Here is an 18,205-nt window from a genome sequence, read left to right as displayed (position 1 = left end):
TATAATAATATTTAATTTATAATATAGTAATCCATTTAAGTAAAATTTACATAAATTATCTTGCAATTAATTTCATATTATTAATACATGTATAATTCTATCGAACTATCAAACGAACTTGCAAACCAAGGATAACAAAGATCTAACCGCGTTAAGTGAGAAAAAGGGGGTGGGGGTGTAAATGAGTGGAAAGAGACAAAACGAGGGACCTTTCTACGAAATTGCAGAAGAAATATGTATAGCATAGGGACCCGTGTACTAAGATAAAGAGTACTTTTGGGTACTATTTCTTACATTTTCAAAATTTCAATCTTAATTTGACACAAAATTTTAAATAATAGAGTTTTTATATTGAATTTCTAATTGAAAAAAAGATAAATATATCCCTAAACTATCATAAATGGTATGTAGATACCTTTATCGTATTTTTAGGACATTAGTGTTTATGCCGTCCAAAAACTAGAGTATATATGTCCTTCACTCTGACGGAAGACTAAATAGGGATATGTAGTGCAATCTTATCCGTCGATTTAATATTTAATAAATGTTGGATCAGTGAATAAGATTATGACACGGGTATGTCCTTTAGTATAAAGAATATATATGCTTTAATTTTTGGACGACAAAGGAAATATGTCCCAAAAGTATGACGGAAGATGCAAACCATTTATGATAGTTTGAGGATATATTTATTCTTTTTTCCTTTCTAATTTTATATTAAAAATATGTAAAATGTATATGCGTAGAAAATTGAAATAAAAATAAATAAAAATTAAATGAATTAAAAAAACAAGTAGAACAAAAAAAATTAAAACGAAGAAAATAATATTTATTTCACAATTGTGATCCGTGATTGTACGGAGGTACATATTTTATTTTTTAGTATTTAATTGTTCCATGTTAAAACTTTAATGTTCCAATAAAATTGGATCCATAACGCTAAAAGCTTATTAGGAAGGTTTGAGCTTTTTAAAATAGACGTTTGATCATAAAATTTGAAATTTAAACCTTTTTATTTGAAAATTATTATTGTTATAAATAAAAATCTATTTCTAAAAAGTATACACCTTGTACATAAATATTATGATAGAGAAATTCAATTAACAATGAATTTTTAAATCTTTAATAACATTATCAACATTTTAGTGAATATGATTGTTCATTCCTTAATCAGAGGTTGTGAGTTTGAACTTTAGATATAAAAGAATTTTTCCTAGGGAGCGTTATCCCGCAAATAAGGTTCTACATGACGCAAATTCGGAATAGTCTGATTATCGAACATGTCTTCCTTTATGCCTCCCTCAATCAGTACCCCCTCAGTCGTCCCTTTATTCAATATTCGTCATGCTGAGAATAGGGGTTTTAGGAAGAATTAATTTGACATTACGTATGTAACAACAAGAAAAGGGATAACAAAACACCTTACGCCCTATTAAGGAAGAACATGAGTTTAAGGATTGCTTCTCAAGTCTTCAATAATAATGATGCGCTATGAGATTATTATGTGTTACAATTATTTAATATGATATAATGTATAACATGAGTGCATTAAATGTGTTACAATTATTTAAATAATGATTCTTCTTCAATAATCCTCATGTCTCACGTAGTACATCGACGAAGACAAATTAAATTCAATTTGGTCCAACACATTAGTACAATTGTCATTCAAATTAGGTAAAAAAAATAATTGGTCAATAATGATTACTAAAAATTTTAAAAAAGAAACTACTCAATAATAATACTAATAAGTGAAATTAATAATTTATAGGACCCAATATTGATTTTCTTGTTTTTATGATTTGAGATAATTATCCATAAATAATTTTTTATTCTATAAAGATAGATATGTAAAATTTGTGTATTTTTATCATTTCTAAATTATAAACTGAATATATTGTTATTTTTATGATTTGAAATAATAGTAGCATTTTTGGTCCATAAGTTATTGACAATTTTTTTTTTTGTTTCATGTGATAAATGATTTTGTATATTTAATATTTAATTAATTAAAATGTGTATTTTTATCGTAGAAACTACATTATTTTTATTATTTATTGAACTCATTATTCTCAACCCATTTACATACGTAATAGTGCAAATAGAAGACTCATTACTAATTGTTTTGACTTGGAACTTACTAGTACCAGATATTTATACCAACCCAATTAATCTTCTTATTGTTAAGAGATTTATTGAGAGAATTTTTTTTAAAGAATATGCTAAAGTGTTAAAATGTACGTCCAAATACATACATAATAGTGCGAATAAAATACTTGCTTCAAGTTGTTCAAGAATAGTGCTATTGAGTTCTCAATCTTGCATATGTTAGTCTGATGTAAATATTGGGTGTATGTATTTTTTTTTATATACGCTAATTAAACTCTATTTTAATTCTTTTTTAGTTATATCATCGATGTAAAAGATTCTATCGCCGTCAGATCGCCCAAAAAATTAGAACTCTTTCGAAGGTAAACTTTGTTATATCACCAGTTTAAAGAATATTTTTTCACTATCAGACTTTTAAAGAACATATATAAATAAATCTCATCAAGATATAAGACTTATAATTTAAAAATAAAATAAATGTATATATTATAATAAGTAAATATGAAATGATAATATCTATAACTTCTTAAACCAACTACATATAAGAATTAATATGAATTTTCTTGAGATGATTGATACTTTTCTATTTTTAATAAATAAAAAATTCAAGTTCCAAATCTATAAAAATAGAAAAAAATCTTGTTGAAAATATGCGAATGCGTAAACCTAAAAATAATGAACATGACAAGCTCGTGAAGTAGATTTGGCAATATGCTAAATAACATATAATAAGTAACTTCCTAGATGTGCTAAATATTTGTTGTGTTTGTTTTCTTGGACTAAACATGACGCAACATTTATTATGTTTGCCTTCATGTGCTACGTTCATGTATGTAACACGAAACATATCGATAAAGATCGTGATAGAGTGGTAAATACTTCTCCATCTTAATTAGAAAATTTGGGTTCGAATTTCCTCGAGTATAGAGTCGTTTTTGTTAAGAAATGTTATACCCCCAATGTGAGACTTCCTAGCGCGAATCTGAATTTTAATCGATCTCCAATACAGATATCAGATACAAAATGAAAAAAAATACGAAGGTGTCCTCGAACCTTGTGTTAAGTCTCCCAAAAGGTAACGGAGGTGTCCAAAGGTTTCCTCAGTCCAGATAGAGATACCACTCTGGAAGGGTTAGAATTCTAACCTTGTGTCAGGACCTACTAGCCAAGGGACGATCTTAGGTAGACAGATTCTATGGGGCATAACCCCCCAAACGGAGACGTGCAAAGGTTCCCTGGGGCCAAACTGAGATCTTGTACATATCAAAGTAGAATACAAAACAGTGGAGCACAATATGGTCTACAATCTCTAGATTAATGAATGAATCCTACATTCAGATCTTGTACAATACAACAAAGAAATTGGCAATCAAACTCACCAAATTCCCCAGTTTCAACTCAAGAAAAGTGGCACAAAAAGCAAATCCATCCTTTTTTACACTGGGAGGGAGGGGTAGAGAAAACAACGCTATTATATAAATTACACGAATTATGACAAGAATTGAAACAAATGCGAAGACGTTATTCAGGAGATGGCAGCAAGCCTCTCCTTTAACTCTGCCGTGGACACATCTCTAGAAGAACATACCATCGCTCCCCTTTAAGAAGGTTCCCTGTATTTACAAACAAGGGTGACACTTGGATCTGAGATCGGGATCTTCAACGAGTACCTAAAAACTAATCAGCAGCCTGTTGTGAAACAGTTGCTGTAGACTTAGTATCAGTTTCGTTTAATTTGGACTTCTCCTTCAAAGGCTTCTGCGCACTAGATGTCCTTTTGATGGTTCTGCTTGGTTGTCTGGCTGTTTGAGGTGCAAGACCTGGCAAAAAGATGTCATAAAAATTAGTGCATACGGCACTAGTTGCAGGAATACTTTAACACTAGTGTGGTTACAGAATGTGCATTATCACTCTCACTACCATATTTGTCTGAAAAGACGTACGTATATTATAAATATCTGTTCACGCCCATTCCTTCGGCATAGTGACAACAACTATGCCTCAGTCCCAAACATGTTGGGGTCGACAGTCGGCTATATGAATCCTAAATTCTTCATTTAATCTAAATTTCACATCGTCATCATACTTGCATAAAATAAAAGTGAAAAATAAGTTGAAATATTTATAAATAATTTGCCTTCAGCATAGCATTCCGAAATTGATTACCTGTGTGAGGGCTTTGCCAAGAAATATTTAACAAGTTACAGTGCTACTTTTGCTTATTGACTAGGGGTAGTTATAGAGGAGACAGTAATTTCAATCAACAATATTTCGTTTTTATGCCAAACCAGAAGAAGTGGGCAAAACAAAGAGGGTCTATATTATGTAGCATTTCCAGTGTCTTACACAAGACAATATCATTAAACGAGAGAGAGAGAGTTGACTTACCGCTACCAGGCAGAGACAATCTCTGTTTTCCTTGTTTATCAGAGGGAGTGGATCTCTCCTTAGGATTGCTGTGTGATCTAGAACCAAGGGCGGGTTTTGAACTAGCTTCCTCAACTAAATCTTCAAGATTTGGTTTGGACTTAGGTTTGTTAACTAATGCTGCAGGTGTTTCTTGTGTGCTTGCTGACACATTTGGGGAAGAACTGCAGCCATCAGAGAGCGATGCTGCTGCCTTTTCATTTGATTTTGAGTTACTGCTTGAATGAGATGGACCCACTCTATCATTGGCAAGAGTTGCAGTTGTTGGTTTTTTCCCAGCAAATTTAACCTGGTTCTTTATCCCGTTTATGGGATCAGATGATTCATTTTCATTAGGCATGACTCCTTCTCTCACATTAAGGTCTAGAAAACGATTTTCCCATGGGCGTACTGCCATCCATCTCTCTAACCAGTTCCAACCCCAGCTGCTTTTATCTGGTTCAAACCCAGAAAGTGTAGCTTGCTGCCTGGATCCTGCCTGCCACTGCAGCACCAAACAAGAGTTTAATAAAGAAAAAAGAAAAGGTGCCTTGAAATGAAAGTATGGAACCTTGCCAAACCAACAAACAGCACCCACACCAACTTACCCAAAATAGTGTGGGATCTTAGGAGGGTAGTGTCATAGACCTTACCCCTACCTTGGCAGGTATAGAGGCTGTTTCTGATAGACCCTTGGCTTAAGGAAAGCAAAAACACAACATTTATGAAGACAAAAGCAGTAACGACAGTAGGCTAGTAAGAAAATAGAGGCATAAGAGACTAGTAATAGAAAACTAAGAATGAGAAATATGGAAATAGAAAAACAATAATAAATACCGAAAGTTCGAAATAATACAAATACTACTATCAGGAGAGACAAGATGTGAAACTATTTACTACTAGCCTTCTACCCAAATTTTCTACCTCCACACCCTCCTATCTAGGGTCATATCCTCCGTAAGCTAAAGGCTCACCATGTCCTGCCTAACCAGTATCATAAAATGACACCACAGTATTGGCAGCTATTTTTATTCTTCTATAGTTGTTCCTGAATTCTAACTAGAGGCACCATGTGTCCTTGAATACACACATAGCATATAACAAAAAAATGAAGAGAAAAGACCCAAGTAGCATATAGCAAAGGAAATAAAGAAAAGAGCCAACAATTACCAATATGAGCTACATATAAGAGGGTCTATCGGAAACATCAATCCCTACCCCACGTAGGTAGGGGTAGGGATAAGGTTTGTGTGCATCTTACCCTCCCCAGACCCCACTTGTGGGATAACACTGGGTATGTTTGTTGTTTGTTTATATAAAAGGGTTCTGAGTTTTTTCTCTACTAGTACTGCTGATACAAATGCTATGCATTATTTAGATTCAGATACATTTTAGCCTTACCAAATTGCACCAGCATTGAGGAAAATCTCAGCTGGTATACTAGTACTTAAACCATCATTGATGCATGTATATGACCTATTAGTTAAAAACACCTTTTGGTCATATTCTTGAATGTAGAAGCAGTTATAAATAAATTTCATGAAGGAACGAACACCTAAATAGGAATAAACCCATACAAACATGTGGTGTATTCCTTAATTTTATGACTCTTAATTGTTGGATAGTACTATTTATAAGCAAATTTCAAGATCTTTCCAAAAGCATTGACGAGTTTTAATTAGTTCCATGTCTATCATAACCTGGACCCACTCGCATCCCTAACCATAGCATCCGTGGCCATGGTAAAGTTTACAATTCAAATGTCAAAAGACGTGGATCCCCTTCTGTCAAGATTTCCAATAACCAACCATCTGCGCCACCAGGCCCCATACCTCTTCTTTCATGCACCCTAACCCTCCCTCTCATAATTCATAAGTGTGGAAAACCCAGCTCCTCTCTGATCAATAGCATATGGTAAATACAATTTGAATGAGAGTGATTCATCCATCTTCACTGCAAACTGCTGCATCCTTTTATCTATTGTTCATCTGACAAGAATCTTTTTGCCCCCCCCAATAATTTATTCTCAATTCATTTAATGAGAAGGTTCCATAAAGCTTGATGTATACTTCAAGCACCTAATAACAGGCCCAAATATGTAGTAGCCAGTAGGTAAAGCACCGCTGTGCAATTAAACAATTGTGCTAAATGTCATCCACCTCTGCTGGTGATATGATCAGACATTTTCAGAAGTTGATCTTGAACTCCACCACCATCTGGAGCCAACAGTTAATTGTGTCTCAAGTGGATAAGGCAGGTCACATTAGCATCACAAAATACTAAAAATATTGCCAGCAAATAGGAGATGCTTGATCCTCATGTAGTGTCGTCCCTCAACCGATGTGTTGAAGGCTTGAAGCCCCTCAAGTAGCCTCCTGCCATCGCCTATTCATCATCTTACTCAACATTCCGTTAACGAAATAAAAGGTATGGGTGATAACGGATCCCATAGCTCAACCCCTGAGGCTTGAGCTCCCAAAAAAGTCATGCTGGCTGTGGATCTCTTTTCCCTCCTATTCTGCCTCTCTCAATTCCTCTCTTTATTCCCTCCCACATCTCCCCTACTTTCTTTGCCATTTTCCCTTCCGGGAAAACTTGTCTACAAAACTGTGGACGTATCTAAACTTAGTATGCCAACCATCATCCACCACCAAAAGATCCCCCCCCCCCCCCCCCCCCCCCCCCCCCCCCCNCCCCCCCCCCCCCCCACGAACACCCTCATCCACGACATGGCATGCAGGACAAATAACACATTTATGAACCTTCCACACGTCTTAGTATCGTTCTGAAAATATTTAAACACCACATGTGCACCAGAACACTGACTAGAACAACAGCAATGACACCTTCTAAAGTTCTAGCTTCAAAACACCCCAAGTCCTAACTGTTCATTCCATCTTTCCAGCTTTAAAAAGCACCACCCAACCGTCTCCTTCCTACACAGAGGACTTTCATAGCTTGTTTCTCACTTGCAAACTGGGAAAGGAACCTTGTGTCTGTGGCAACATCTTCAAGTCAGAAATGACCTCCTGCTCCTCAGCTCCTCTAATGTTCAATCAAGAATCAACATCACAGATTTTTTAATGAATCAGGATTCAAAATCATATATCAAACTACACAGATCATATTTCAAAATATCGATATAAAAATTACATAGGCAGCTGCTTCTCTTACAGATTCTCAATTATATCTATCTAATCTGAAGTATTGCCTTCAAGATATCAGTTAAAAAACTGATACAGTAATGGAAACAGAACAAACATCATCGAGAAGGATGATGAGATGCTTACCTGGTGAGCTAAAGCATAGGCCATTGCTCTTTCACGCTTAGCAGCTGCCTCTTGTCTCTTTAGCAACTTTTCTTGAATTTGCTCAACAGATCCAACACTGTCACACCAGCCCTCCTGTTAGAAAATTCAGCAGCAAAAAGGTGAGAAGCATGTTAATGTAAACAGTGTGGGCCTACCCACATAAGTTCCACCAGGCAATGCATAGTTTTACACTTGAAACTTTTTTTCACATTTTGGCACGAAAGCTCATGTCAGAAAGAGAAAACGAGAATTACTATGACTACAACTTGAATCACCCTTTAAAGTGGAAAAATCAAACATAAACTATGAGACTGATGACAAGAACAACCAAGAACCACAATATAACCTAATTTCTTGGCCACAACATTAAAATGATGAGGTGCCGATCAGTCCTTCTGGGACATCTATGTAGAACCTAATAGGAAAGTTTCACATGATTCAGTTCTATATCATATATTGTTGAACGATATCCACCATAAGCAAAATCTATGGCGAATAATTCAGAAACCCAAAGCAAATTGACAGCTGATGCCACTATTAAGAGACTTCGCATTGGAAAAAGGTAAGATTAGCCACTTAGTAATATTATAACCTAGTGATAAATGCCATTGACACAAGTAATGGCCACTATGGAAATGTCAAAAGGGTATTTAAAGTAATAACAATTTAGAAGTTACTTACTTCGATTTCTCGTACGCGAGCATCATGTTCTAATTGCTGTTCAAGTTTCTGCTGTTCAGTTTGACTTTCCAGTGACATGCGAACACGTCTTGCTCGGACACGTGCCTGAACTCTCACCAAAGCTTGCATGCAACGGAGGGTAATTGCAGCTTGCTTTCTCACCGCATGACCCCTGACAAGGGCTTGTAGTCTCACCAATCCTTTTAAAGCCCGAAAAGCTCGCCTTGCCTGACCAGTGCCAAGATATCAACAAATAAGATTTAACTGCTGTTGCTTTTTCTAGTTAACAATTATCTCTTCAATTCTCTTAGTATGTTTCTACTCATCAACTGATAAGATTCATAAGAAACTAAAAACACAGTGGTTAACATATTATTCCAATATTAGGGTCAGAAGGTTTGTTCATATCCAAAAGCTTAATCTATGAGTCAGCTACCAAATTGGAAACAGGAGTTATGCAGGTTTTCCTGCCAAAATGTTGCAACCATACACCCATTCTCTATAACTCATCTGCTGATATTGTAACCATTTTTCCCCATATTTCCTTCAAAAGTAAATTCTACTCCCTCCATTTCAATTTAGACTCGGCACAATATTTAAGAAAATAAAGAAGACTTGTGAATTTTGTGGTCATAAACTAAAGATAGGTGTAATCTATATCAACATCAACATTATATCAAAAACACAAAGGTCCTTAGAGAAATGTTGTTCGCCTTTTTTACCCTTCGTAAGTGTATTCTAAGTTGGATAAAATAGTAAATACAAATAAATTTTTTTTAGTAAACACAAAAGTGGGCATGACAAAAAGGAAAGAGAAGAACAAGTAGGTTAATAGGGACAAAGTTGTCATAGGTTAAAAAAAAAGAAAGAATTAATGCGAGAACAAGTAGGAAACTTATTACTCCATCTGTCCCAATCTATATGACTCACTTTCCTTTTTAGTCAGTCCCAAAAAGAATGATATATTTCTATATTTAGTAAAAAATTAATTTTACAATGTCCATTTTACCCTAATGAAATGATTTATAGCCACACAAACATTTATAACTTATTTTAGACCACAAATTTCAAAAGTCTTTCTTTCTTTCTTAAACTCTGTGTCAAGTCAAACTAACTCATATAAGTTGGGACAGAGGGAGTACTATTCAATATCCCTATTAAAGAAGAAGTCAAATTGGCATAGGTACAAAAGGAAATAAGAACAACAGAATAAGTAGGAATTTTTTTAGTAGTATTTAGTATCCCTAGTAAAGAGGGATTAAAACGTCCATTAATATCCCAATTTTTAATTCTCCGTGGATATCAATTGCTCCTCAACATGTGAGTTCTTTTTTTTTTAATGACAAGGGAAACCCGCAACCGCTACCTTTTGGGTGCGCATAGGGTAAAACCCCCGCTCCTATGCAATAGCTCGCAAACCACATAGGAGAGGTAACCCACACTAGGCAAGCCCGGTGCGACGAGCTCGACCCAGAAGGCAAACCCCTTGCTTTCGCTGGCAAGGGGTTTCGAACTTGAGACCTCCAACATGGAAGTCCCAAGCCCAAACCACTGGGCCACCCCTAAGGGTCTCAACATGTGAGTTCTTTAAGCTATATTTATGTCATTCTATAGCATTTGGTAATTTTTTCTTGGTTTAGTGCGTCATTACTTTTGTTTTAAATTCTTTTATATGGTTTTGGAAATATTGTTTTTTCGTTAAGTCTTTTTCCTATCTTATTGACCCTCAAATTCAATTTCTTTTAGAAACAAAAGATTGTGATGGTTACAACTTTAGGTTAAAAGAGGATTCACGTTTGTCAAAATATCTTGACATCAGCATAGTATCAAAATTTTTGTTTTGGGTCAAACTTAATTTCAATATGGAATTATATATGACAAGCATTCATGTTTTCTTTCGTAGCCAATAACTTCTTTCAAATATTTGAGGCTACCGTCAATGTTGTTCGCCTTTTGTACCTTTCAAAAACAGATTTCACAATTAGACAAACTTGTAATTTAATAAAATTCCCTAATATATAATATTTTGAATTGATTTCAAATTAGAGTTTAAGTTCGGTGCATTGTTAGTGTATCCTTTTTCTACACCATCAGTAATTTCCAAGTAAATCCTTAAGTAATTAAAGTACATTAACAATACCATTTTAAATAGGGTTATTCAAAATCAAACAAAAACTAATACCCAAACCAAAGAAATACAATTGGCTTATTGGTAATGGGTTATTAGTTTAATTGTCCTATTAATGAGTTAACTGATAAGCCGATAGTAAATTTATAAATTATAATAATACCCTTTGATATATAAAGTCATCTACTTAGTTGTCCTATTAATGGGTTAACCGAAAAGCCGATAGAAAATTTATAAATTACAATAATACCCTTTGATAGATAAAGTCATCTACTTAGGGTTTAGTTCATACTTTTATTTCTCACTGTTTCGAACTATTAGTTATTCTATAAGGTAATGTTTGTTTTTGAGCAAGATGCAATCAACTAACTCATGTGCATGGTTTATTTGGTTTATCACTTTGTTTCTAAGTGATTTTAATTGAAGAAAAAAATTTCGTGTGAAATCCTAACAGTTAAATTGATAACCAAACCGATAAACCACTATCTTAATGATTCTATAATGGTTTAGTATGTTTACAAACTGATAATCAATAAATAGAACCGATAAACTTCAAAACCAAACCAAACCAAACCAATACGCAACCCTAAGATGTGTGATCCATGTTGATCTCCTTGTATACTAAAGATGTGTGATCTCCATGTTGCTCAAGTCACCTACTTAATTAAATTTCTCATACCTTCCATAGTAATAATGAATAGAAATGGGGATAGGGAATCTCCTTGATTAGGATAGAGAATTTCACAGAACTAATGCAGTATTTAATCCAACTATTCCACTTGCTTCCAAATCCCATTCTACCAAGCATCTAGATGAGGAAATTCTAGTTAGGTGGTCATATACTTTTTGGATATCTCGTTTGCAAACAATCCAAGGTTTGCAACTTCTCTGTCTTGACTCTATACATTCATTTGCTATCAATACAACATCCATAATCTGTCTCCCCTTGATAAAAACCATCTGTTGTCTATCCAGTAGACCATGTAGATTATTGATTTCCATTTGTTTGATTGGGCAAGGGGTGGACTTGTATTTAACAATTTGATCCCAGAAATAACTTCTTTTTTGACAAGTTTTGGTCCCACTGTAATAGAGGAATAGTCATACAACTTTCCACACATGACGACATTTCCCATTGGCAGAAAGAGATCAAAAGTAAGTAAGCTCTTACCCAAAAGATTGTGTTACAGTCATTAAGGATGTCAATTACTCAAATTCTTGAAAGTTCCTATCTCATGTCTATTTAGGCTGCCCTATCTTATCCTATGTAGTGGTTAGTGGTAGAAGAAATCTGTTTCTAAGATGGTCAATAATAGCTGAAAGAATTATGTTTTATTGCATATATGCATTGACATCATATCCATGTTTAAAAAATGTGCATATAACACCTAAAATAATTAGCTGAAAGAATTATGTTTTATTCCGATCCTGTCATTATATATAAGCAAACTATTGAAACTAGGGAGTACCAAGACATGATGGTTAAATTTAGACTTGAGTTAACAACAACAACAACATGCCCAATGTGATTCCACAGGCCACAAGTGGGGTCAGGAAAGGTGAGGTGTACGCAGACCTTACCCGTACCTTGTGTGAAGTAGAGAGATTGTTTCCGATAGACCCTCGGCTCAAGGAGTTTACTGTAATTTGAGTGACTTTAGCAAAATGTATTTTCTGTAGTGCTGAGAAATCTCTTTCTTATATACTCTTTTTTTTTATGACAAGGGAAACCCGCAGCCGCTACCCTTTGGGTGCGCACAGGGTAAAACCCCCACTCCTATGCAATAGCTCGCAAACCACATAGGAGAGGTAAACTGCACTAGGCAAGCCTGGTGCGACGAGCTCGACCCAGAAGGCAAACCCCTTGCTTTCGCTGGCAAGGGGTTTCGAACTTGAGACCTCCAACATGGAAGTCCCAAGCTCAAACCACTGGGCCACCCCGAAGGGTTATATATACTCAGGATATGCGCTAGAAATTACGCCACGAAAACTCACAAGGATAACTTTAACAGAAGACCGTCTTTTGTACTTTCTCTACTTCATCAATAATGAATTTTGTTTTGCTTTCCAACATAACAATGGCAAAAGGCATCTGATTATAAACCCTAAATATCATCTTGAAACGTTCTAGAGAGTTCCAGATAGACCTCAAGTAGTTCAATTAAGCCGTGGTAAGTGCTCGACCCATTGACATTCTACGAAAATAAGTGTACCAGGACCAAAAGCACAACTAAGCGGGCATGGCATATATTTCAGTTAGCTAAATTTACAAGCTGACAGCTAATTCAGTACCAGAAATCCTCTGAAAGCTGTTTGGATGCGTATAGCTGCCAACTCCTCTCTCATATTTTGCTTAACTAGAGGGGCATGATGCAATTGATGTGAACTTGAAGGGGAGCTGGAAGCAACTGGAACTGATGTGCTGCTTATATCTTCAACTGATCCAGCACCAGCATCATTATAAGTTAGCTCCTTTTGAAGTAGGTTGGAATCGATCTCAACAGAGTGTTTTCTCCGGTGCCAAAACTTACCAGTCCCTCCAGATTTCTGTTACAGTATAAAACAAGTTCCGATTAAGGATTGCATTGCCTTGAAATAAACAGGCATGGATGATCCCGAAATAAGTTACATATTGTTTCATAAACAAACAGACTGAAAAACCTTTCAAAATTAATCAATAGATCCAATCATAATGTAAGCATCTACAAAGCAAAAAAATTGTGATTGATACATGTCAATTGGCGAAGAGATGAGATAACTAATTGAGAACATATTCAACATCAGTCACTTCAGATTCCAGAGGACTGAAGTGCAAAGACGAAAGCTAACTTCTTTTGAGAAAGTGATATTACTCGAGAATAAGCCTGTCTCTTTATGATGTAGAGATGACACCAAAGAATATACAAGTAGTTTGCTGAAGATGTAGAAGCATTGATTAAGATACTCAACGAAATCCAACAGATTCAGCCATCAAAGACATACCCAGGAAAGAAATAACAACAAAAAGAAAATGTTACCCACATTTTCCTCTTTTTCTGAAGAATGAGACTTTTCTGACTTCTTTAAGCCGACCAGTGCTCTAATCCATTTGCCTGAGACACCCATGCTATACTAGCTTTGGCTTTACCCACTTGCACCTGAAACAGGAAAATTTCACGAATTTAATTATTTTGTGAACTGAGAAAACCTCAACCACCAGTCCAGAAGAAATAGCACGTGATAACTACAAGTATTAATTTTTTTTATGATAGGAGCTGTGTAAAATGGACTGCTTAAGTAACTGAAATAGAGGGATGAAGTTATTTAGTTCTCAACTCAGAGGCAAACCTACGATTATTTAGCTTATCCAAGAGGTGAAAACAGGTAACAGTATGAATACAATGCACAAAATCAACAGCCACAACGACAGTATCAGTAGAGTAACTTTCAAAGATGGTTATCAGTAGAGAACAGATCAATAAAATGGTGCTATCTATAAACCAAATTATGATCAGAAAAATCATAAACATCCTTTGAAGTGACCACTCACCAACATTGTGACCAAAGGTTTCATAATATCATCTTTTCAATTAGTAGTGGAACACAGCATGTTGTGTCAATACAACTATAACATTTCCCTGATATATTATACCAATTTCAAGCACATATCAGGTGAGTAATGTACATTAAATCTCATATCTTCGGCAGTCCCTTGGGGAATGTTTCAACAGATTTCCACAAACCATACATTTCTCAACAAGGACTATCTATAAATTACTATCTAGCCAAAAGTTCCAAACTTTACTACTATCCTAGCTGAACATGTAACTTTCATTTCCCAAATTTAGGGCAATCATAAACCAAAAATAAGAAGAACCCACTTCAATTTACAGAACTCTTTACAAAATATAGATTATTTGCAAGCTAAAAGTAAAGCCAGCAGAAGAAACAACTAAGCCCAACAACAATGCAGAACTTTGTCGAACATTGTTAAATTTTTTTTGATGAAGCAAGAGAATTACATTAAAAGGCATCAAGACGATGCAGACAAAATCACAGGGAATAAAAGTGAACATTGTTGAATTTACAACTCCCATAACCAAAAAAGATAACCAAAATCAGTTTTCCGTGGAACATTGTCCACCGGGATAGAAGGTCAATCTCCTAGCACGACAAAGCACTTTCCTAAGGCATGGAACGTCTAATTCTTTGGTCTAACTTCAGCAATCCCTTACGGAATGTTTTAAACAGATATCCACAATGCCATACATTTCTCAACAAGAGCTATCTTATCTAAAGTTCCAAACTTTACTATCCGCTGAACTCCACAACACATGACATGTAACTTTCATTTCCAAAATTTAGGGCAATCATAAACTGCAATAAGAAGAACCCACTTCAATTTATAGAACTTTTTACCAAAATATTGATTAATTACAAACTAAAAGTAAAACCAGCAGAAGAAACAACAATGCAGATATTTAAATCACCAATTAGCAAATATTGTTGAATTTACTGAACTCTATTAAACCAAAAAAGATAAACAAAACCAGTTTTCCATGGAATATTGTTCAACGTAAAGAAGGCCAGTCTCCAAGCATAACAAAGCACTTTCCTAGGGCATGGAATGTCTAATTCTATGGTCTAACTTCAGCAATCCTTTAAGGCATTTTTCAACAGAGATCCACAATGCCATACATTTCTCAAGAAGGGCTATCTATAAAATTAACTATCTAACCCAAAGTTCCAAACTTTCCTGCTATCCAAGCTGAAATCTACAACACATGACATGTAACTTTCATTTCCCCAATTTAGGGCAATAATAAACCAAAAACAAGAAGAACCCACTTCAATTTACCAAAACATTGCTTAATTGCGAACTAAAAGTAAAACCACCAGAAGAACAACTAAGCCCAACAACAATGCAGATCTTTAGATCACCAATTAGCAAACATTGTTGAATTTACTGAACTCAATTAAACCAAAAGATATATCCGAAAACCAGTTTTCCATGGAACATTGTTCACCGGGATAGAAGGCCAGTTTCCTAACACCACAAAGCACTCTCCTACGGCATGAAATGTTTAATTCTTCAGTCTAACTTCAGCAATCCCCTAAGGAATGTTTTCAAGAGATATCCACAATGTCATACATTTCTCAACAAGGGCTATCCATAAATTAACTATCTAACCCAAAGTTCCAAACTTTACTACAATACACATATAAATTCCAATTCCATAAGACAAAAATCAGAAGAACCCACTTCAATTTACAAAACTTTTTACTAAAACACTAACTAATTGCAAACAAAATCTAAAACCAGCAGAAGAAACGACAAATCCCCATAACAATGCAGATCTTTAGATCACCAATTAACCAACATTGTTGAATTTACAACAACAACAGCATACCCAGTGTAATTCCACAATTGGGGTTCGCCATTGTTGAATATACTAAACTTAAATTAAACCCAAAAAGATAACCCAGTTGTCTGAATTGCTCATCAACTTTAAAATCAAATGCCAAAACAACAAAACAACAAGAAAGCAAACCAACCTTCGGTTTTTCCTGTTTGGTTGAAACAGATCGATCTATCAATAAGTCAACTAAAATTCAAAATTGAAGTCAACCCAATTCTCATCTTGAACAATCTTAGAACCCCAAGTGTGAATTTCTATAATCTATCCAAAAAAACAAAAAATAAAAAGTGGTAAGTAGTAGCAGTAGTACTGTAAGGAGGAGTAATGCGTTTTGAGTAAGCAGCAAAGTGTGAGGGGTGATGCCAGCTAATGCTTAGGTGGGGGTGGGGTGGGGTTAAACGGTGTCGTTATAGGGTGGCCAGGGTCGGTAGCGTAACGTCGTTTTCAGAGCAAGCAACCAAGAGTCAATCACGGGATTTCCTCATCCAACAGAAAACTGGTATGCAAATTGGAATTTTTGGAACTTGGGTAATTAATATGATGAAAAACATGATATATGAAGTTTTTCGAAAATTATTTCTTTACAAAAGTTAGGGTTTTTTTTAAAATGATAATAAGTCGTTATAATGAATTAGTACTACGAGGGAAGGATGAAAAGATGTTCTTTTAGAGAGCATGAAATTGTAAGGTCTCCAGAAAGAGTTAGAGAATCTTACTTCGTGTATATTGAAAATTGAGTCGTGGTTTATAGTTAGTGATTTGATTAAAGAATTCATAAAAATCGTAACAAAAACGAGTTTTCACAACAATTTTCTTTTTTTACGAATTCTCGTTTTCGAATTTTATTATATAAAGATCAACACTTTGATTTGGATTATTATGTAAAGATCATATATGTTTTAATTCTATAGTGATGTTATTATAGTTTTTGAGCTCCACCGTTATATTAAAATATAATGTTTGGTCTACTTAACTAATTTTGCAAATATAGTCTTTAAGGTTGAGATATGTTGTCTAATTTTTCTTTCCGATAGTGCGATCACAAATTTCTTCTGTTGTGACACCAATTATGCTATTGCCTAGTATTTTCTTCATGTTGAGAATTGAGATCACGACTTTCTTTTGTCACAATTATTCTTGTTTCGAGATCTCAAGCTTATGTATATTATTACTATATAAGAAGAGGGAATAAGTATTCACCACAAGTCAACATGTGTTCCAATAAGAAGAGGGAATAACCAATATATTTATAAAAAGAAATGACATATAAAATAAAATGGAGAGAGTGTTGGTTTTTCAAAATGGAAAAGGACAAAACACATATAAAATTAAAAGACATATAAAAAAAAATTGGTTTAACTCTCAAATATAAAAAGTAGCATATGTTATTAAAAACTTTAATAAAAAGTACTATAATTTACAATAAATAAGAACTTAAAATATCTACAAGACAACAAAAAAAAAGACTAATTTTTGTCTTCTGTCACATAAATTAGGATTGTGATGATTTTAAAATTTTAATTTTGGTTATACATTATAAAATAGCCGAAAAATTGAATGATATAATTTTTAAAAAAATAACCGAATGAATCGTTAAGTGGGAATATCTACTACTTAGCACATGACAAGTGTGGAATGATATGTGCTTAAATAGTGTTGTACCTTTAAAATTTATATTATTGGACAATTTAACACCATTAATTACCTACCTCATTTGGGCCCATTTATATATATATATATATATATAATAAGTGGGAATATCTACTACTTAGCACATGACAAGTGTTGGATGATATGTGCTTAGATAGGTTGTACATTCTTCTTTTATGGTTGTACCTTTAAAATTTATATTATTGGACAATTTAACATCTCAAAATTCTACTAATGTCACATAGTTTGGGATAGAAAAAGTAACATATACGTAAAATGTACTATAACTCATAATAATTAAATTACTTCAAAATCTAAAAGACATATACAAAATTTGCTTGACTTTCGAAATTCTATCAATGACACATAAATTGGGACAAATAGAATATTGAAAATTACATATAAAGTATTATTAACCACAATAATCAACAACTTAAAATTTAAAGAACATACAAAAAAATTGTTTGACCATTAAAATTTTATTAATGTCACATAAATTAAAATAAAAAATAAAAATATAT

At 34.3% G+C, this 18,205-nt stretch overlaps 1 protein-coding gene across 1 annotated transcript; it reads right to left on the bottom strand.

The window, feature by feature from the left end:
• Nucleotides 1-3,395: 3,395 nt before the first annotated feature.
• Nucleotides 3,396-16,536, bottom strand: LOC125844190 (protein IQ-DOMAIN 5). Its single transcript, XM_049523453.1, has 7 exons — nucleotides 16,171-16,536; nucleotides 13,657-13,772; nucleotides 12,928-13,182; nucleotides 8,508-8,735; nucleotides 7,806-7,919; nucleotides 4,498-5,020; nucleotides 3,396-3,929 (listed from the first exon to the last, which is right to left on the bottom strand). The coding sequence occupies exons 2-7, from the start codon at nucleotides 13,738-13,740 to the stop codon at nucleotides 3,787-3,789; spliced, it is 1,347 nt and encodes a 448-aa protein (XP_049379410.1). The 5' UTR covers nucleotides 13,741-13,772; nucleotides 16,171-16,536; the 3' UTR covers nucleotides 3,396-3,786.
• Nucleotides 16,537-18,205: the final 1,669 nt, after the last annotated feature.

The sequence above is a fragment of the Solanum stenotomum genome, chromosome 11 (assembly GCF_019186545.1).
Source record: "Solanum stenotomum isolate F172 chromosome 11, ASM1918654v1, whole genome shotgun sequence".
Lineage (NCBI taxonomy): Eukaryota > Viridiplantae > Streptophyta > Magnoliopsida > Solanales > Solanaceae > Solanum > Solanum stenotomum.
Note: the sequence above shows the minus strand (reverse complement) of the source record. Positions and strands in the feature narration are given on the sequence as shown.

Coding starts and splice junctions, on each gene's coding strand:
- LOC125844190 (XM_049523453.1), bottom strand. CDS start 13,740: ATGGGTGTCTCAGGCAAATGGATTAGAGCACTGGTCGGCTTAAAGAAG. Junction 7,920..8,507: donor CTCGCGTACGAGAAATCGAA/GTAAGTAACTTC, acceptor ATTTTCTAACAG/GAGGGCTGGTGTGACAGTGT. Junction 5,021..7,805: donor CCTATGCTTTAGCTCACCAG/GTAAGCATCTCA, acceptor TTGGTGCTGCAG/TGGCAGGCAGGATCCAGGCA.